This window comes from Camellia sinensis, chromosome 3, assembly GCF_055761805.1.
Source record: "Camellia sinensis isolate YWXY chromosome 3, ASM5576180v1, whole genome shotgun sequence".
Classification (NCBI taxonomy): domain Eukaryota; kingdom Viridiplantae; phylum Streptophyta; class Magnoliopsida; order Ericales; family Theaceae; genus Camellia; species Camellia sinensis.
Window position 1 is genome coordinate 223,927,150 of NC_138963.1, and position 20,597 is coordinate 223,947,746.

Sequence of the window (20,597 nt, forward strand, 5' to 3'; positions counted from 1 at the left end):
GCAACAAAAAAAAAAAGACTTCTAGACAGTGATGAGAATGACTTTCTCGAAGAAGAACATCATTCAGAATCACAATCACAATCAGAACAAGAAGAACAAAAAAAAAAAAAAAACAAAAAACAAAAACCACAAGAAGAACCAGAAAGTGATGAACAAGAAGAAAAGAGTAATGATGAAAAAAATCAAATGACTGATGAAGAAAAAATTGATGAAGAAGAAACTGAAGAAGAAGAAGAAACTGAAACTGAAGAAGAAACTAAAGAAGAAGAAGAAGAAGAGTAACAACAACAACAAGAAGAGGAAAAAAAAGAAGAAGAACCTGATGAACAACAAGACAATGACAAAGCAGAAGAAAGACAACAAACAAAAGGTGATCAACAAGAAGACCTTGATGAAGAAGAAGACCAACAACAAGAACAAGAAGAACAACAAACAAACCAACAAGAAGAAGTCAATGAACAAGAACTGACAGACCAACAAGAAGAACTGCAAGAGAAATCTGACATATTTCATGCACAAGGTAAACTATTGTCTAATACTAAAGCATACTGCAAAATTTCATTAAACTAACCAAAACACAATCCAACATTTTTATAGGTCATGACCAACCACAAACACCAACCAAAGAGGACGACAAGAACAAGCTCATATCAGCCACGAGAGCACAAATGCAAGAAATGGAACAAAAATTCATGGCTGAATTGCGTAAAAAAGAAAATCAATTGAAGGAAATGTCCACCAAAAAAACTGGCAGTCCCCAACAAAGATCCATGGTCAAGAGAATCAAACAAAAATCAAGAAAACAAGCACATGACCCAGATTTTGAATACCAACCAATGACCAAACCCAAAGAAGATGCAAGAAACAAGACACAAACTGCTGCTGATGTACCCAAACCAACACAGGGTACCGATGAAGAAAAAGAGAAGAAGAATGACAACAAAAAAGAGGGTGCTCATGAAGCAAAACAACAACAGAAAGAAAAGATGCAAGAACATATTGGCCAAGAGAAAGCAGTTGCTGCTGAAACAAACCCAAAAGAGCATGCCAATCAAAAGAAGACAAAACTTCAAGTATTGGAAAGTGATGATGATTTCCAGGAAGAATCAATCCCAAACAAGCCACTCGCCATTTCATGCCGCAAAACAAACAAGGTTTGGCATAGCCTATCCAAAAAAGCCCAAGACCAAATTCAACTCATCAACAACACACAATCAAGTGCTTGTGTCTGGTCTGGCAGCGAAGATGAAAACTGCGTATACTTTTCAGATATATGCAGATTGACCAACAAGGAACCCTTATATGGGAATGTAGGTCTCCAACTGCACAATTTTACAGTTTCTGTACATATTCAATAACCTATTCCACAAACCTAACACATTCTCATATATAACATGTTTCAGGTCATTGATGCTTTCTCAGAAAAGCAATTGGCACTCCAACCAACCATTGAAGAATTTGAGAAAAACGATCTAGTCTTTGCAAGCAATCCATATGCAGGAAGATCTTACGTTTTCTCAACACTCATCAATGTAAGCAAAACTTAACATACCTTACAACTGCAAAATTTTCTACTTTCTCAACATGTATTACTACATAGTTTTATAACATATTTCAAACATATATATAACTTACAGACTCCACTACAAAACCAAGATCAAGCACTGAGAGAAAAACTGATGGACAACCATTTTCCAGAAGTAATGAAAAACAGATTTATCCATTTCCCAATCAACCACGACAACCATTGGACAATTGTGGTCATTGACAATGCTGATGGAATATGGAGACACTATGACTCTTTGAGACCAGCAAAAGATTGCCACAACAAGCACTTTGAAATTGCAAAGCAAATTGTAAGTTAAAATAAAATTTCATACTTAGTTCCATTCCTTTACAAACATCTCAACTCATCACTATAACTAACAAAAACACCCACTAACTATTTTGTAGCAACAACATCAACTGAGATGGAATAAAGCATTACTCAGCAAACAGGGAAACATGTTATCATCTCAAGAGTGCGAGACAGAAATTACATCAATTGAGGAATGCCCACAACAAACCCCACACTCGTAAGATACAAAATCCATAAACTAATCTTCCAATATGCTAAATTTTGCAGTTTCACCTAACTAATTAACTTCATCTCAAACACTGCAGGAATGATTGTGCAATCGCCGTCTGCAATGTTATCAACCAATATCTCAACTGGCAACCTGTGCAGAAAAAACTTCATCCAACTGAGTGGGTCAAATTTCGAGCACAAATCATCAATCAATTCCTCAATGATGAGAACCGATCCTGGAAACTCGAGCACTACCAAATGTTGACAAAACATACCAAACCATAGAAACAATGAACAAACTTCTTGACAATACAAATATTCAAGGGAACATATCTTTGTACCTTTTTTTATTTTTTTTTATTTTTCTTTTTAACATGTGACAAGTACTTTATATACTTTTGGCAATGATCTTTTTCTGGTTATTATGGTTATGGTGAAAATGATTGATGTTGTTGTTGCTCTTCTTCTTGTTATTATTATTGTGGTTCTTCTTCTGATTGTTTGTCTACTTGTTTGTGGTTGCATATATTTTCATACAGTAAAGGTTGTTTCTAATAATTCTTCAAACTGCAAAATTTTGCAGTTTCATCAGCTTGTTTCTAATAATCTTTAAAACTGCAAAATTATGCGGTTTCATCTGGTTATTTCTAATAATTCTTAAAACTGCAAAATTATACAGTTTTCTCGCTATGAAATATGAACTGCATTTCCATATTATACTGTTTCAATAAGAAATTTTCAACAACCTTCTCTGCATTCCATAAAAATAAAAAACAAAACCAGACTGTTACAAAACAACTTCAATAAGTAAAGAACACATCAACAAACAAAAAACAATCCAACCAACTTTATTCATTACTTCCATAATACCAAGTATCACATTTTTTATTATCATAATTCCTCAAATTCAAATACAAATCCAAAAGAATAGATTGTGGCCTCAAATAGCAGCCTTGCACGTCTTCTTATTGTGATTCCCATATTTCAAGCACCTCCCACACTTGATTTGCTTCACATTCTCACCCCTAGAAGGTATCCTCTTCTTCTTGTTCCGCCCGGGCTGCTTCTTCGTTATAGGAGGTTTGATAACCGAACTACTAGCACCATCAAAATCAAATCTCTCACTTGAAGGCACTGGATAAACAGATTCCTTGTATGACTCTCTAAAACAATCTACATGAAAAAAAGGATCAATGAAACCATACACATCTCTACCACTACTACGCAAAGCATGCACAGCATGACAACAAGGAAAACCATTCAATTGTCATTCATGGCAAGAACAAGCCTGTCTACCAATATCAACATAAAAAGAAATAGAAGAATGAACCTCAAGCACAATATCACTAGCAACAATCACATCCCAAGACTTAGCTAGCTCCAAAGAATCCACCAACTTCTTTTCCATAACTGGACACAATTTCGTAGTCCATCTTCTAGATTCAGCTCTTCTATCCGACAATTGAGTCATGATTTGAACCCTAATCATATCAACCATACAAGTAATAGGCAACTCACGGGCCCCACCAATCCAATTATTGTAAGACTCGGCAGCATTAGATGACATCTCACCATATCGTTTCCCTCTAAAAAATGCATTGGCCCACTTATCATTTTGCAAACCATCCAACATACTATCAACTCTACCATTCCCAGCAATACGCCTCAATTTCTCCATATAATGTTGGAAAGAAGCAACCGTTGGTGCATAAGCACATTTAACTAATATTTTCATCAAACACAGCTTATAGTTAGTACGAAGTCCCACCAATTTGTCAATCAAATTTCTCTTCAAATGATTCAAGCAATAAGCATGATGTGCATTGGAGAAAACCACTGAAAGAGCATCTAGCAATCCATGTTGACGGTCCGACACAAAAGTCAATCTCCGGCCTGAACCAACAGCCTTCAACAACTGACTTAAGAACCACATCCAATTATCTTGATTTTCAGCGTCAACAATCGCAAAAGCCAAAAGAAACAAACCTGCAAACAAAACCACATGAAACTGCAAAAATTAGCAGACCCACAATACAATAACACACTGACAAATTAAACCAATACTAACTGCAAATAAATACATACCTTGATTACCATTCTTTGATGTTGCTGCAAGCAAATGCCCCTTATAATGCCCCTTCAAAAATGTACCATCAACAAACAACAACGGACGACAAAATTGAAAGCCATACAAACATCCATGAAATGCCACAAACAACCTCCGAAAACACCCACTACTTTCATCCACATTTAATTCAAACACACTTCCCGGATTCGTTCTCATAGCCGTCTCAAGGTACCATCGAAGCTGGTCAAAAGAAGTTGCAAAATCACCAAACAACCCACCTCTTGCCTTATCAACTCCTAACCATGCAACCCGATAAGAAACATCTATACCATATTGCTTCTTCAACTTTTTTTTAACTTCAATAGGACGAGTCAACGGATTATCACTAATATCATTTTGCACAATATCAGGCACAAGTCTAGAACCAACCATTTTGCTACAAGATCTACGAGCAACAACCCCACAAGTATGCACATTATCTAACTTCATTATAAAAAAAACACCAGAATCCATCAACACCCTTCCATGCACAAACCATTTACAACCCGTAGACGACTTCATCATACATTCAGCGGTTACTCTTGTTGCATCGTTCTTCAAATAATTCACTGCAAAACCACACTCAACTGCATACTTAGCCAATGCAATGCGGAACCCCGACACTCCACCTTCAAATTCTTGACCAACACTATGTATAATCCCCTTCCAACTAGCAAACAACAAAACTCTCTCTGGTTCTGGATAAAAACTACGCAACAAACCACCAACATCATCGCAATCATTCACAAAAGAACTCTCACAAGTTACAGAATCAATCCTACAAGAATAACCATCATCAACCTCCACAACTCTTTTATCCCCCACAATAACATCAACAATATGACAACCACTACTACCTACCATTGACAGCATATTCCCCAAATCATCATCACATTCAACAATACAATTAGAATATCCAGGAACAGAGAAAAACAAACAAAAGTTACCAACACTCAACTCCTTGAACTTCGCACATATTTTCTCAACAACTTCATCATAACTACATCCCTCACTAATCTTAATAGCAGCACAACAATTACTGTATTTGCACATTAACATGAAACACCGCTCCATACCACAAAATCACAAACCAACAAACAATTGTTCACAGATCCCAAACTGCAAAATTATACAGTTACAACATATCAATACCAACAGTGCACAATTTACAATTCCAAATTGCAAAATTATACACTTACAACATATCAGTATCAAAACACCAGAATTCACAATTCCAAAATATAACTTCAAAACACATTACACTATACGACAAACAAAATCAACAAAATCAAAATCAAACAAACAAAATTCGCCAAACACAAACCACATATCACGCAAATTTGCTTATCTATATATACATACATATATATTGACAAATACAAACCACATACACACACAGACATATATATGTATATCTATGTATCGACAGATACATACATACACATACATATATCTATCACCAGAGAGAGAGAGAGAGAGAGAGACAACGTACGCAGATATCGCCTGTACACAGAGATTCAAATCGCACAACCAGATCTATCTCACAGCACAATGAGATCGACCACACAGCACAATGAGATCGCCACAACGAAGAGAAATCGAGATCGCGGAGACGAAGATTTGATTTCCTTTTTTTAAATGGAGCAAAAATTTGATTTTTCACGTATATATAGATCTCAAAACAAAGGGTAATACAGTCATTTAAAAATACGAAAATAAAAAACGGGACCTCTGGGTATAAAACTTAAAAAATTGTGGACCTATTGATCTATTAAAAATAAATTGGGATTAGAAGGGAAATAGATTCCCTACATAGGACTACATGGTAATTTTCCCGCTTGAGTAACGTTAGAGATCTTAAAAATTTTATTAAAGTTTTTATCAAATGTCTCACATGAGTGTGAGATTCACACAATGTAGGTTTTATGTGGATCTCATACTCATATGAAACATTTGATAAAAATTTTAATAAAATTTTTGAGATCTCTAACATTTTTATTTTTTGTTTTTTTCTTCTTGAAATGAACTACAAACACCTACACAATTTTATATTCAGGATCTATTTACCTGACAATAATTTTTGGTGCCAGAGCCTGAATGAACTCAAAGGGCTAAAACAAAAGTACCAGAATTTGGAAATGAGCTGGCATTATTGTACTGAGAAACTGCTAAATGATATTGGCTCAATATGGCCATGTGTGAAATATTGAAGATAGTATATATTATTGAATATTTTGTAGATTAGAAAAATAATCAATTTTTGGTAATGTTCTCAGCTAGAAGCTTCCTGTATCATTAAGGCATCAACACTCTGGGATGTAATCGGTTTGAGATGTTCAATATTTAGATGAAATTTTATATCAAATTGATAATGTCGGTTCTGTTATATTTAAATTGAATTTTTCATTAAGCACATCAAACCACACTAATTCAAACAATTCGGTTCGGTACAGTTTAATTGGTTTAGGGCGTTTCAAATTTAAGTTACTTCTTAAATTTGTAGTATAGTAAATAATTAATATAAAAAATTGAAATAGAATTAAAAAAATATATATATAATCTGAAAATCAAATGTGTTTGTGTTTGGTTTGGTTTTGGGAGATAAATTTTTAAACAGATTTTGGGGAGAATGTTTAGAAATTTTTTTAATTTGTTTGGTTGTATATTTTAGAAATAGTTTTGGAGTATGTGAGTTTGGAATGATTTGTTATTTTGTTGTAATTGAGTAGATATTTGTGAGAGAAAAAATGATTGAGAATGAGAGAAGAGAGATAAGAAATGATTGATTGATGTGTAAGAAAGAGAAAATAATTTTGAAATTGTTTTTCCAAAATCATTAAACCAAACAAAATTTTGAAAAAATTTCTTCAAAACTTGTTTCTCAAAAGCAAACCAAACATGACACCAAAGCAAAACCAAAGTTTAAAATCATCATTCCATAAGACTAAATCACAAGTCTGTCAAGTAGAGTTTAAACAAAAAAATTGTTAACGACATAAACATATGCTATAACTATATAAAGATAGTAGTAGCAAAACTTGGCTGAAGCACATATGAATGGCAAACTAATAACTTATCACATTGTCAATATCTATTGTCAAACTTAGAATATTTAAGAAAAAATAAACAGTTAAGTGAATTAATTGAACTTTGTACTCAACTAATTTCATTATATACTAAGGCTTCATTTGTCAACCATACATTTTAGCCAAACAGTAAAAAAATCACTATAAATTGTCACATTATTCTCTATACTTTTTTGCATATTTTTTCGTAAAAAATTAAAACATTACTAAAATAGTCTATTCTCAAACGAGGCTTTAATATATATTATGTTTAATATGAAAAACTTTCAGTCAATTTCAGTTTAATTTATTGCACAAAATGCCTAAACCGGTACCGAATTAAAAATCAAAAAATATTAATTTTAAAAGTTGCACAGACCGATTAATATTAAAAAGCCGATCAAATAGCTAGTTTGGCTTGATTCAACTGGTTTGATTAGTTTTTTTGATTTTTCTTACATCCCATCATATTAGCTTGTGGTTTAATCTGCTGAACTAAAACCAGTTCATTAGGAATTCAAATATGGATTGAGAGATTTGTTTCCTTTGTCAAGACATAGAGAGCCATGTTGCCAAGTTGAGAACATAATTATCTATTATCTGGGTTCAAGTCAAAATCAGTGAAATGAAATTACGCCAAGAATGGGGGCAAGGACTTAGGCCCCATTTGGGAACTTACCTTTTTAGCCAAAAAGCCAAAAAGTTACTAAATTAGTCAAAAAGCCAATAACTCATACCAAAAAGTCAAAGATTCTCTTTTCTCTCTACTTTTTGCACATCTTTTCGTAATTAGCCAAAAAGTCATCCCAAACATACAAGTTTTTTTTAACTACCTTTTTAGCCAAATAGCCAAAAAGTTACTAAATTAGCCTGTTCCCAAACGAGGCCTTAGCATTCATGGTTTTCGCGTACACAAAAATAAATAAATAAAAGATTCCAATGGTATTCAAAACTACAAGGCACTCCGTTAATTAAAATTATTGTTCATGATCACAAAACAAGCATTTAGTGAAAGTGATGCAAGAAAATTCTTGGCTCCTAACGAAATTACTTTTCGCAAGCCTTGAACAAAAAAGAAAAATGCAAACAGTTTAAGCTTCGTACACCTTGCACTCCTCATCAGCAGGGTTGGTTTTGCAAAAATCCTCCAATGGGTCTCCACTTCCTTGTACAGGCATGCCTGGCCACTTGCTTGCTACCAGATGTGCCAAATCTACAACCCGTTGGCTACAAAAGACACAAAACACAGCCATTACAATACAATTACATTCTAAACTCAACAGAAATTACTCTGTTTTGATTCGGCATAAAACATTTTCCAATGAAAACATTTTCTATGGAGAAATTTTTCAGAAATGTTGTTCCACAAAAAACATTTTTGTATGTTTGGTTGCTATCTTGAAACTAATGTGCTAGCGGTTGTATTATTAGTGTGATGTGATGGAGGTGGAGGTGGAGGTGGAGGTGGCACGGTGGTGGTGGTGGAGGACATGGAGGTGGTGGTGATGGTGATGGGAGCAGTGGTAGGGTGGCGGTGGCGGTGCGATGGTGGAGGTGGGTGGTAATGATAAGATTGCAAAAATCCTTCTCCAAATTCATAATCCAAACACAGCTTAATAGAATTTTCAATTCCTGCAATTTCAAGCCAATGAATATTTTGAACAAGTAGCTAGCAAGTCCAGTGTTTATATAATCCAGACCTGTATCCCCATTCATTGTCATACCAGGCCACCACCTTGACCATGTCATCTCCCATGACCATTGTCAAGGACGAATCAATGGTGGTCGAAACATCACTGCACCTGAAGTCCACCGACACAAGAGGGGCATCAAACACTGCGAATATACCTTTCAAGGGCCTGTCTGCTGCCTTTCTAAAGGCTGCATTGACATCTTCAGCAGAAATTCCCTTTTTCTCGACATTCACAACTAAGTCAACAACAGATACATTAGGTGTGGGCACACGCAGAGCGATACCATTGAGCTTGCCCTTGAGCTGTGGTAGCACCAGAGACACTGCCTTGGCTGCACCTGTGCTCGTTGGGACTATGTTAAGTGCTGCAGCTCTGGCTCTCCTCAAGTCCCGGTGTGAGGCATCTAAGAGTCTCTACACAATACAATCAATAACATAATTACTATTAACATAGTGAATTTTTAAAATTTTACCCTTTTTACATGTAAGCGTGATTACCTGATCACCCGTATAGGAATGAGTGGTGGTCATGGTTCCCTTGACAATACCTGCAAATCGAACCAGGAAGATGTCACTTTGGGCAACAATATTAATCACAATTGAGGCACAAAATCTAAAACCGATTATTGAAACTGTGAACAAAATGGATGCTTACCAAGTTCTTCATCCATGACTTTTGCAAAAGGAGCCAAGCAGTTTGTCGTGCAAGACGCATTGCTGCAATTATCAAATTTCCAATCAAGTTTGTTTTAAAACCAAAGCATATACAGAAGTAATGCCACTAACTTCAATGAATAGTTTTTTCTTGTTTAGAATTTAGCAAATTACTAACCTTACAATGTTAGCAACGTCATGGTCGTAGTCTCCTTCATTTACTCCAACAACATAGGTGGGAATGTCGGCACCTTTTGCTGGAGCAGTGATAATAACTTTCTTGGCACCAGCTTGGATGTGCTTCCCAGCCCCGGGACCATCCACAAACACACCAGTTCCCTGTAGTTCGCTTCGCATGATTTAATTAGCTTTAAAGGACTGTTTTGGAACCTGAGAATTGATAATTAGGTGTTATATACCTCAATCACAATGTCAATGCCTCGCTCAGCCCAAGGGAGCTTCAGAGGGTCCCTGTTAGAGACAACTTTGATGGGCTTACCATTGACACTGATGGTCTCATTGTCTACTGTTTTCACTTCTGCCTTGAAAATGCCAAGCATCGAATCGTATTTCAGCAAGTGAGATGCCTATATTTGCAATGTAAATTAGTTAGTAAAAAAAAATAAAAAATAATAATAACTTCAACTACTGACTTAATGTTCCAAAATATCATGAAGCCACTCACGTTCTTCACACCGCCGCTATCGTTAACCACAACAACATCGATTGGCGAGTTCTTGCGGCCATGCCAGCACCTGAGGAAGTTCCTGCCAATGCGTCCAAAACCGTTAATCGCCACCTTCAATTTGGCCACTGCTTCTCCCTTAACAGGGGCTGATCCTGCAGTCTAATATGAAAATTACAAAATCAACCTCTCACTGCTAAATTAGAGCAAGGAATATCTAACCAACCTCTTGTGTTCTTTACTCACTTTATAAGCATGTAAGGTCCACAAAACTCATAGCATCATAGTCCCTTGTTCAATTAAGTCTGAATAAGGTATTCATGTGTCTAATCTTGACATATGGTACTTTCCTTTTGTTGTTAGATTCATCTGAATTCCCTCACATTCGTTGGATTTCCTCGTACTCCATGACAATTTGCCAAATTTAATTTCTGAACATTGGAAAGATCAATCTACCCAAATTAGTTTCTACTTATTTTCCAATCAATGCTCTGTTCAATTACCAGGAATTTTGTATGAGAAAGTTGTTCCAAGAAAAAGTGTAGTAAAGTAAAGATATGGATCCGACAACTTCCTTGCTAGTTGAATATTGAAAATGTTGTGAGAAAAGTATGTGACAAAACATCAGAACTACAATAGATTAGCCAAGAAAACCAATTCAGGTGGAACAAATTATTAAAGAAGGATTAGAAGATTACCTTGGTGGTAACTTGTGAAGCCACCACATCAAAGAATGAGGCCTCCCTAGCATTCTTGGCGTAAGTCACACATCCACCAGATCGAAGCCCAGAGAACTCTGCTACTTCTAGTCTCTGTTCGCCCAAAAAAGAAATAAGAAAGTGGAAAGCAACAAAAACTGTTTGAGAGAGAGAGAGAGAGAGAGAGAGAGAGAGACCTTAGAAAGGCATTGAGCAGGGAAGGAGTGAGAGGTCTTAGAGGGAAGTAGTCCAGTGTTAGCTGGGATTCTTGAAGAAGCCAGAGCTGCATGGGTGGCCATGGCTGCTGCAACTAAAACTGTGAGGATAACTTCCTCACTACAGATACACAGTTTGGACTCCATATTTTTTTCTTTTCAGTTATATCTCATGCATGTTGGGTCATCAAAAATTCTGAATAAAGAAGAAGTAAAAGGAATGTGTGGGTGAGAATGGTACAAGAGAGATTATGGGATAAGATCATGTTTTGGCTTCATTTTCAAAATCTCAAACACAGATGCATATAGTTCACTCGTCCCCTTGTTCCTTGTATGCCCTTCCATCTTCTTTAAAATGATAGACTTGCTTAATTACCACAATTGTTTTGGATATATAGAGGTAGCTCATAAGCAAAAGCTGTTGGATGGTGGAGAACATTCCTGAGAAGAATATCTGTCTTTTCACCTTAAGAGGAAATTATGGGGAAGACCGTGATTGGAAAATCATATTCTGCATGTATCTGTCCAGGCAGCAACTAAGGTCAAGGATACAAACTTACAAAGCCCTGTCAGTCATGCTCACTCAAATAATGTCGGGCTAGAATGTGATATCTGTGTCTGAATCTTACAGCCAAGCGATGCAACTTTTTCTTCCCCTTTTTCATTCCTGTTATTTTCAATTTCAAATCTTACCATTACGCGATGCAATCTTCCTTTCCCCATTTCCTTCGTAACGATTGTACGTAATATATATATACAATGTCAAGATTCGAATAATATACGGGCCGCTAAGCTCACTTTCAGGCCCCTATTTTAAATGGCCTGACTTCAATTCTTATTGTTCAATATCTAAAAAATATCTTCATTTAGAAGTCCAGAAAAAAAATTATTGTTAAAATAAAAAAATAAATAAATAAATAACTCTTGTTTAAAAAGCTCCAACACAGTATGGTTTAAAAAATTATTTCTTGTTCAAATATCCACAAATAAATAAATAAATAAATAAATAAACTCGTTGCACATAATCCAACTAAAAAACATCTTCCTCAACTAAAGGCTCCAATAATTAAGGTTGTACATGAACCGGCTGCAATGAAATGCAGAATGAAAGATTCAATCTCAAAAATCGAAAATCTTACATTGATTTTATTTTGATTTAAATTGAAAATAGATAAAGAAAGGTAAGCTTGCTACTCATTGAAACCGCTTAACAATAGTTCGCACTGTGGGAGGTCAACAACCATAAATCAACCGAACATATTGCAACGGACCACCAATCTACCAACTTAAATTTCCAATAATCAACAATGGATATGAGTGATCATGAAGCTTCCTGCAACTGCAAAGGTGTGATTTAGAAGAATAGCTCTTCTAGCAACAGAACTTGGAGTACAAAGCTGGAAAATGTATGGACCAATTGACAATAATAATGTTCAATGTCTCTTTCAGCTGCAAATACTTGGCCAGGAGAAACAAATCTCAAACACCAAGATGGAATATCAGCTAATACATAAATCAGCCCAGATGTTGAGCAATGTTTTGTTTAGTCGTGCACAGAACCGCCACATAAAAAGAAACCACTACATTAACTGTCAAGAAGGAAGGAAAAAACACAACAAATTAAAGTACTATTTCTTAATCTGACAATTAATAGAGGTGGAAGCTAGTGATACCAAAAAAGTAAACATGAGCATTCTTATATGGCCGCTTCTAGTTCATCAGCATCCACAGCCGCTCCATTTGGGGCATCTTCTGATCGGAGCGAAGCAGAAACATTATCTATAGTAGTGCTCAGCTGTGCTATCTTCTCTTCCAGTACCTTGCGTGTTTTCTGCGAATGAGCTAACAGATAAGCATGTTGTAAAAGAAGGAACTCAGAAACATACATTAACAGGACCATTCAGTGGCTGGAAAGCATGGTTTTACTTGACCAAACTACAACACGAGGTTTGATTCTAACCAATGACTGCAAGGCCTATTAAATTCCATATGATACATATTTCAGCAACATGGCCATGTTTATTTGTGTCAGAATGGATCCTAGTGATAACAATCCAATTTTAGTATTTACAAGATATTAAGATGGAAAAGAAGCTCACCTCCAAAGCTTTTTCTTCATCAAATATAAATTTAGGCAATTTCTTCATTAAGTCATTTTTATCAGCTCCAGCCAGTGCCTTACTGATCTGAAGAACAACAAATATTGTCAGCCCAATGAAGAAATTCATAAGAGTTCATATTAACTGTGGCTATCAAAAAGAATCGTTAAAAGATTCAAAGCCCACAAAGAGCACCGATTGGAACCAATAATCATCTTCATAACAGAACAACAAATACATAAAAATTCAATTGGACTATTTGAAATGACAAGAACATAAGTAAACAAGTAGGACCTGAGGTGCAAATACACAACCGAGAGTGCCAACAACTAGTCCTCCCAAAACAAAGCCACCAACAAAGGTACTTGCATTTCCTGGCCTTCCTCCATTACTACAATTACACAGCAAGCAGGAGACTGTCAGTTAGAATTCCGAATTATAAGAGTTTTCCGCACTTCAATAAAACCAGAAAAAGGGTCAGAAATCATATGTGATGCACTTAACTTACAAAACATAATCATGTATAAATTATACCCGTATCCTGCTTGAACAGTAAGTGTCCTTTTACAGGTGGAAATTTGTGTTTTCCCTATCTGAATGGGTCTGAAGGACGAGTTGTTGGGGCCCAAACTTCCAAGAAAAAGGTCCACTGACTTCAAAGGAAAGCCTAGAATAGATTTTCACCATAATAATTAAAGTAAATAGAAAAGTAAAACTCAGGATGGTGATCAAACAAACAAGGCATTTCATAAATGTGGCAAGCATTCTTCTGGACACAAAGCCGATACTTGTCATTCTCAACATACCCACTATCACAACAATAAGTGATAGAAGATACATTAAGGTCATGAACAGATTGGTTAACTGTCACTGAATAGAGGCGGCCTTCATAATCTGTTCTTCAAACAGTTTGAATTGATCACAGAACTAGCACACACACACCCATCTCATTTGCAAATTACATACATCAATCTATAAAAGTGAAAGTCGGTCTGTCTGGTTCTTGAAAAAAAAAAATCAAGTCTTGGAAAAGTGGTTCTTGCAAAGAAAAAGAAAAAGAAAAGGCGTGAGAAAGAAAGGAACGATGATACAAATTAATCTTACGAATGAAAATAAAAAATAATCTTTGGAATTAAAGAGTGTTAAAAGTTCAACATTGGATGCATTAGGCAACAGATTGGAAATTAAAGATCAAAGTTGGATGAGTATGAATAATACGAGAGATCAACAAATGATTACAAGGATCGATCATTGTTACAGAGAAAAAAATTACCAGATGATAAATGGAGTCGACAAGGGTTTGTCAAAACCAACGAATTCGATAGAGCAGTCATCGTTTAGGGACTTGATTTCCCAAGAGATCAGTAGCAGCCTCAATTGTGTGTTGTATCGTATCGTATCGTATCGTATTGTATTGTATGTATGTACGTACGTACGTGTTGGAGAGAGAGAGAGAGAGAGAGAGAAAGAAGTCATCGCACCTGCATTTGGGCTTGTGACCCATCCAGTCTAATTTTTTCGGCCCACACCAGGGTGGGTTAAGCTGAGTCAAGAGCCTCTCCTTGCAAGCTTGTGCTTGCGTCCGTCTTTGCAGACCTTCGGGTCTACTTTTAGGCTCAATTTTGATAATTCGAACCATTGATATTTTATGATTTATTCAGTATATCATACCTGTAAAAAATCAAGTTGATCGGATATCAGAAAGTATGTGTTTGAAAAATTGAACTAAACACTATTTTTTAAAGAATTTAATAAACAGTTTTCCGAACATATACTTTGTGATATCCGATCAACTTGATTTTTTACAGGTATGATATACTGAATAAATCATAAAATATAAACGGTTCGAATTATCAAAATTGGGCCTAAAAGTAGACCCGAAGGCCTGCAAGGACGGGCGCAAGCACAGAAGCTGCAAGGAGAGGATCCTCATTCGGTTAAGCTGATACGAGTTATTGGTCCTGTTTTGGTGTAACTATTAAAACAGATTATAAATTATAATTTAATATATTGTAAATTATGAATTTAATCAAAAAATGTTAATCTATTTGGTGTAACTGTTGAATTATTTATAAATAAAATAAAATAAATAATTATAACTATTTGATTTGATCATTTTTCTTATATATAAAATGGACTCAAATGTGATAAAATCATGATATTAAGATTATTAAATTATTTTTTATTAATAATAAATGGCTCATATCGTTTTAATATATATTATAGTCTCGTTTGCAAATAGTTTATTTTAGTAATTTTTAATTTTTTTATGAAAATATATGCAGAAAAATAAAGAAAGTGATGTGATAACTTATAGTGATTTTTTGTTAAAATGTATAGTTGACAAATAAGACCTATATAATATAATACTGAATCGGAGAGAGATATATTAAGAAAAAACACACAGGTGGCATATTTGACTTATTGTTAGTTCAATGATATCGATGGTAGGTTAAAGTGAAAAATATAGGTTGTGTTTGGTGGAGCTTTCCAAACATGATTCCACAACATGATTTGAGTGCTTTGTTTGTTTACAATTTTTAAAAATTAATTCTACACTTACTTTTCAAAATACGTCTACTCGGTCATCCTCTACACTCACTTTTTTGGAAAAATTTTAAATTTTTTTTATGAATTTTGAATAGAATTTTGAGTGTGTATTTGGTTGAGTTGTAATTTTTTGAATCAAATATCATATGTCACATTACTCAATTCAAACTCATAACTAAACAAATTTTTCATACTCAAATCATAATTTCAAAACTCACAAATTCAAAATACAATTTTATTCTCAAATCATAATTATAAAACTCCACCAAACGCAACCATAAATTTTTTTCTCAAACAGAAAAGAAGAAAACACAGATAAATTGTTTTGAAGACTATTTTTTTCTTTTAAAAAAGAATCATTTTTTTGTTGCTGTTATTTTCTGAATTATATAAATTTGTATGTTCTCCTACAAAATTAAAACCATATAAACATATTAATATTTTTAAACTTCTCACACTTATTTTTTAAAACAAAAAAAATAAAAAAAAATAAAAACAAAATATTCAAAATAAATATAAAATAAACCCGTACGAAATCGCGGGCCATGAAGTGACAAAGTTCATGATCTGGTACTGGCACAACGTGGGCTCAGCTTCTAAGCCCAACAGATTTGACCCAAAATGAAACAAGTTCGGATCTAACTATATATAAGCATTAATATCCAAGAATAACCATGTTACATCTCACTAATATAATATCAGTGGTGCTAAAATTTCTCCAACCAGTGTTATATTATTATTATTCATCCCACATATTGTATAAATTATAAATACTTAAAACTTCTAAAATTATGTAACATTATCTGTTAGTATACTAGTTAGTACATTAATTAGTATATCTACCATTATTCATATAATATTCCTAATTTACTCTTAATGAGATGAAAGAGAGAGAATAGAGAGAGATCACTACAAAAAATTAAGATTTTAGAGTCTAAAATTTAGGGACAAAATTATTTTTTAGGGATCAAATATTTTTGTTGCTGTGTGGGTGAAAATCTGACCACACTGCCTGCTTAGTGATCAACTGGAGAGCACAGGCAGAATAGATGGCTTTAGCAACCTGAAACAGAAAGAAAAGGCTCCGGCGGTGGTTCTTCCACCCGGGGGCACTCCGACGATCAAGTCAGTATATCTCTCAAAGATAATCAAGTACAAAACTTAATACTCAAAACATAAATTACATACCTTAGACCCACGGGGGTGCCTCTCTTTTATAATATACTCAATCCAAGTCCTACTAGAAGTATGACTTCTATGAACTCCAATTTAGTGCTTACTTTGGACTCTTTAAGAGATAAAGATAAACTCCCTAAGAGCTTTATCCTTATCTTGGTTAAGTTCCCTCTTCGTCTTAGGACTCTTGTCCTTTATTTGCTTTATCTCGGATTCCGATATCTTCGGAGATAACCTCGTCCTTGTCGAGATCACCTCGGCGTTACGACCAGGACACGTGGCACCTCGGCTGACACGTCGGCGTCACCTTGCCACGTGTTGGTACTCAGAAAATATATCCCCACAACTGCCCCCTAGGTTCTATTACCTCGGCATTCTGAGATGATGGAACCTATATTGATATTTCTTTCTGCATTGTGGCCAAGAAACTGTTTAGCCGAGATAATCCGCTTCCAGCCGATATGTTCTCTTCGGAAAACAAGGTTTCGAACGTACTCTTCCACGCGCATGAGTTGTCATTGTCACGACCCAAACCCGGCCCTATGGGTTTAGCACCGTAACCGGCCAGTAATCCGAGATTACCGAAGGCCTGCTTAACAGTAATGCAGTAAAACAGAGTACAGGGCCTGGCGGAAGCCAATACAGTAATTAAGCAATGTCCAATGAGCTGTGACAGTCTGTATGCCAAAAAGATTTTTCATGCATTTATACATAGACAGTGCAGAACAGTATGCACAATATTTACATTCATTCAAACTAGGGACTCTACCCTAGATAGCGGTACAGTGGACAGTCAGTCTATACAAAACAGTACGGTCTATACAGAATTTACAGTCACTCAGTACAGGGACCTAATCCCTTTATAACAGTACAGTAGTCCAAACAGTATGGAAACAGACGGGGGAAAACAAACAAAACACCCCCAAGCCATAGCATGGCAACTCGGAACCTCGCAGTGAGGCACATAGGCTGGCTTGACAAAACTGGAGTTACCCTGACGCTCTTAGCTCCGATCTGGTGCCTGTACACCTACATATATATATAAGCAGTGAGCTAAAGCCCAGTGAATAACATAATGCGTAAAGGGGTTTAGAATGAATGTCCTTACAGTGATGAAAACAGTTCAATTCAATCAGTATTTCAGTTGTTCAGTACAGTAAACAGTCATATGTGGTACATCCATTAGCATAACAGTAACAGTAGGTCTTAAAAGACCGAACAGTAATGATGGCCATCAGTCAGTAAACAGTAGTGGTTCCACGAGGGAACCGACAGAGAATTCTGTCGCAGTAACAGTAACAGTAAACAGTAAGTACTAAGGATGCCACAGTACAGTTCAGAAATAAAGGACATACATTCATTCAGTAAATAATACCAGTTCAGTAAACAGTTCAGTTCAGTATTCAAAAGATATCAGTTGAACATATCTTTACACAATTGTTACTCACAGAGTTCTGGGCTACAGTATGCTAGAGCGTGTCTCCCCAGTTGCCAACCCTACACAGTTCACAGGTTGAACACACACTAAGCTACACAGTTGGGAAATATCATAACTTAATCCCTAATTTGCCTTGGTGTGTTCTACAACGATATCCTCATCTAAATGCCTTAAACTAGGCCTAAGAATACCTAGGATGGGATGAGGATGCAAAAATGCACATTTAAAAGCATTTTCAGGATTTTCAGAAAAACAGAGTCCCGCTCGAGCTCAGGTTTACCCGCTCGAGCGTACAGGCAAACAAAGGTACTCGCTCGAGCGCAAACTTTCCCGCTCGAGCGTACTGTAAAGGTACTGGATGGGTGAAATCCCCGCTCGACGCCCGCTCGAGCTTGAGACATGACTCCGCTCGAGCGCCCAATCCTCCGCTCGAGCGGACTGTAAAACAGTGCAAGATGCTGGAAGCTCGATTTTCCCGCTCGAGCGGCACTTCCCCTGCTCGAGCGGACGACGGAAATCTGGAAATCCCAGATTCGAGCTCCAGGTCCAAAACCAAGCTCAAAAGCATCAAAACCAATCCTCTTGGGCCCATTTTCTGGAAAACATTTATAAACACATAGGATATCATGTTTCAAAGCTCAATTTTAAGAAATCAAAGCCCAAGGGTGTTTAATTCAAACCCAATTTAAACCATTTTTCAAGCACAAGATGAACATGCAAACATGCATGAATTCAAACCATTTTGAAGCTTCAATTTGATGCTTTCAGGAGCCAATTCTTTTCAAAACATGGTGAAATCATGGACTTAAACATGATTATGAACATGCATGTAACCCTTTGCCATGAAAACAACTCAAACATCTACAATACAAACATGCATGCATGAAATGAGCTTCAAATCAACAACAATGAACCAAAATATGACTTAGTTCTACAATGAAGCATGACTCATGCAAGAACTAGCTCAAACACATCAATAAAGGTTGAGTTCCCTTACCTAGAGCCTCAATTCCAAGTGTAGGACCACAAAGCAACAATCAACCTTCAATTCTCTTCAAATTCTAAGCAATATTGAAATGAACTCAAGACTCTCACTTCCTCTCTCTCTAAATTCGGCTAGAACAAGAAGAAATGGCTGAGCAAATGTGTTTGGCTCAAGTATAATGAGCTCAAAGTGTAGAGGTAGTGGCCCACTCAAGGGTAAAACGGTAATTAAGTCCAACTCTTTAATTAGCATATTTTAATCTAATTTAATCATACCTAATCAGTTTTCAGGTAAATACACCACAAAATCACATAAATTATGATGATCATTAAACATCAATCAGTTTCTAATTCGGCCGCCGATAAGGCCTTCAATTAGCAGTTTAAACATATAAGTATGAACAGATAATCATACAATCAAACAGATAGAATGCAATTTAACTAACATATACTCAATCAATTCGGTTTCCAGTTTCAGTCAGTCAGTTCAGTACTTTTAATCAGTTCAATTATCAGTCATTATCAGTTCCATTTCGCAGTAGTCTATGATTAACGGTAATTATTCAGTCATTAATCAGTAAACAGTATGAGGGTTGTTACAGTCTCCCCTCCTTATAAAGAGTTTAGTCCTCTAAACTCGAGTTACCTTCATTCTGGAAGAAAACAGGATTCAGTGGAAACAGTTCAGGATATCTTTTGGCCATGTCATCTTCCCTTTCCCAAGTGGCATACACGCCACCGTGGTTTTGCCAGTCAACTTTCACTAACGGGATCTCTTTGTTCCTTAGTTTCTTGATTCGTCTGTTTACAATCTGTATAGGCCGTTCCTCGTAAGTGTAGTCATCACTCAACACTACGTGGGTAGGCTCTATTACATGGAAGGGATCCCGAAGGTAGTCTCTCAACATAGAGATGTGGAAGACGTTATGCATATGCTCCATTTCAGGAGGGAGCGCGACTTGATACGCCACCGGATTAATTTTCTCAATAATCTCATACGGTCCGACAAATCTCGGCGCTAACTTTCCTTTGACTCCAAAACGAGTCTGGCCTTTCATTGGTGTCACTTTCACAAAAACGTGATCACCCACTTCATACTCTCTGTCCCGTCTTCTGACATCTGCATAACTTTTCTGTCTACTCTGTGCAGTTTTCAGTCTTTGCT

At 36.0% G+C, this 20,597-nt stretch overlaps 3 protein-coding genes across 6 annotated transcripts; all 3 read right to left on the reverse strand.

The window, feature by feature from the left end:
* Window positions 1-3,008: 3,008 nt before the first annotated feature.
* On the reverse strand, window positions 3,009-3,746 carry LOC145822265 (uncharacterized). Its single transcript, XM_082918885.1, has 2 exons — window positions 3,353-3,746; window positions 3,009-3,241 (listed from the first exon to the last, which is right to left on the reverse strand). The coding sequence occupies exons 1-2, from the start codon at window positions 3,744-3,746 to the stop codon at window positions 3,009-3,011; spliced, it is 627 nt and encodes a 208-aa protein (XP_082775011.1).
* Window positions 3,747-8,163: 4,417 nt separating this feature from the next.
* Window positions 8,164-11,706, reverse strand: LOC114313817 (glyceraldehyde-3-phosphate dehydrogenase B, chloroplastic-like). 4 transcript variants are annotated; one of them, XM_082922366.1, is made up of 9 exons: window positions 11,168-11,706; window positions 10,971-11,084; window positions 10,273-10,434; window positions 10,007-10,174; window positions 9,766-9,926; window positions 9,589-9,650; window positions 9,432-9,481; window positions 8,941-9,347; window positions 8,164-8,467 (listed from the first exon to the last, which is right to left on the reverse strand). In XM_082922366.1, the coding sequence occupies exons 1-9, from the start codon at window positions 11,330-11,332 to the stop codon at window positions 8,332-8,334; spliced, it is 1,425 nt and encodes a 474-aa protein (XP_082778492.1). In that variant the 5' UTR covers window positions 11,333-11,706; the 3' UTR covers window positions 8,164-8,331. The 4 variants fall into 4 exon arrangements, with proteins under 4 accessions (XP_082778492.1, XP_082778495.1, XP_082778494.1 ...); XM_082922369.1 differs by having other exon boundaries at window positions 9,218-9,347; window positions 11,168-11,472; XM_082922368.1 differs by having other exon boundaries at window positions 9,089-9,347; window positions 11,168-11,472.
* An 896-nt stretch (window positions 11,707-12,602) lies between these two features.
* LOC114283056 (uncharacterized) lies at window positions 12,603-14,795 on the reverse strand. The gene is made up of 5 exons (XM_082922370.1): window positions 14,558-14,795; window positions 13,819-13,951; window positions 13,579-13,675; window positions 13,285-13,371; window positions 12,603-13,016 (listed from the first exon to the last, which is right to left on the reverse strand). Exons 1-5 carry the CDS (start codon window positions 14,616-14,618, stop codon window positions 12,882-12,884), a joined length of 513 nt encoding a protein of 170 aa, XP_082778496.1. The 5' UTR covers window positions 14,619-14,795; the 3' UTR covers window positions 12,603-12,881.
* Window positions 14,796-20,597: the final 5,802 nt, after the last annotated feature.

Excerpts from the sequence above, each read along its gene's own strand:
- LOC114313817 (XM_082922366.1), bottom strand. The coding sequence starts at position 11,332 with ATGGAGTCCAAACTGTGTATCTGTAGTGAGGAAGTTATCCTCACAGTT. Across the intron at positions 9,651-9,765 it reads GACGTTGCTAACATTGTAAG|CAATGCGTCTTGCACGACAA; the intron begins GTTAGTAATTTG and ends TGATAATTGCAG. Across the intron at positions 9,348-9,431 it reads ATTCCTATACGGGTGATCAG|AGACTCTTAGATGCCTCACA; the intron begins GTAATCACGCTT and ends TGTATTGTGTAG.
- LOC145822265 (XM_082918885.1), bottom strand. The coding sequence starts at position 3,746 with ATGGAGAAATTGAGGCGTATTGCTGGGAATGGTAGAGTTGATAGTATG. Across the intron at positions 3,242-3,352 it reads TGATATTGGTAGACAGGCTT|ATTGTTTTAGAGAGTCATAC; the intron begins GTTCTTGCCATG and ends TTTTTCATGTAG.
- LOC114283056 (XM_082922370.1), bottom strand. The coding sequence starts at position 14,618 with ATGACTGCTCTATCGAATTCGTTGGTTTTGACAAACCCTTGTCGACTC. Across the intron at positions 13,952-14,557 it reads TCGACTCCATTTATCATCTG|GCTTTCCTTTGAAGTCAGTG; the intron begins GTAATTTTTTTC and ends AATCTATTCTAG. Across the intron at positions 13,017-13,284 it reads ATGAAGAAAAAGCTTTGGAG|AAAACACGCAAGGTACTGGA; the intron begins GTGAGCTTCTTT and ends GCTCATTCGCAG.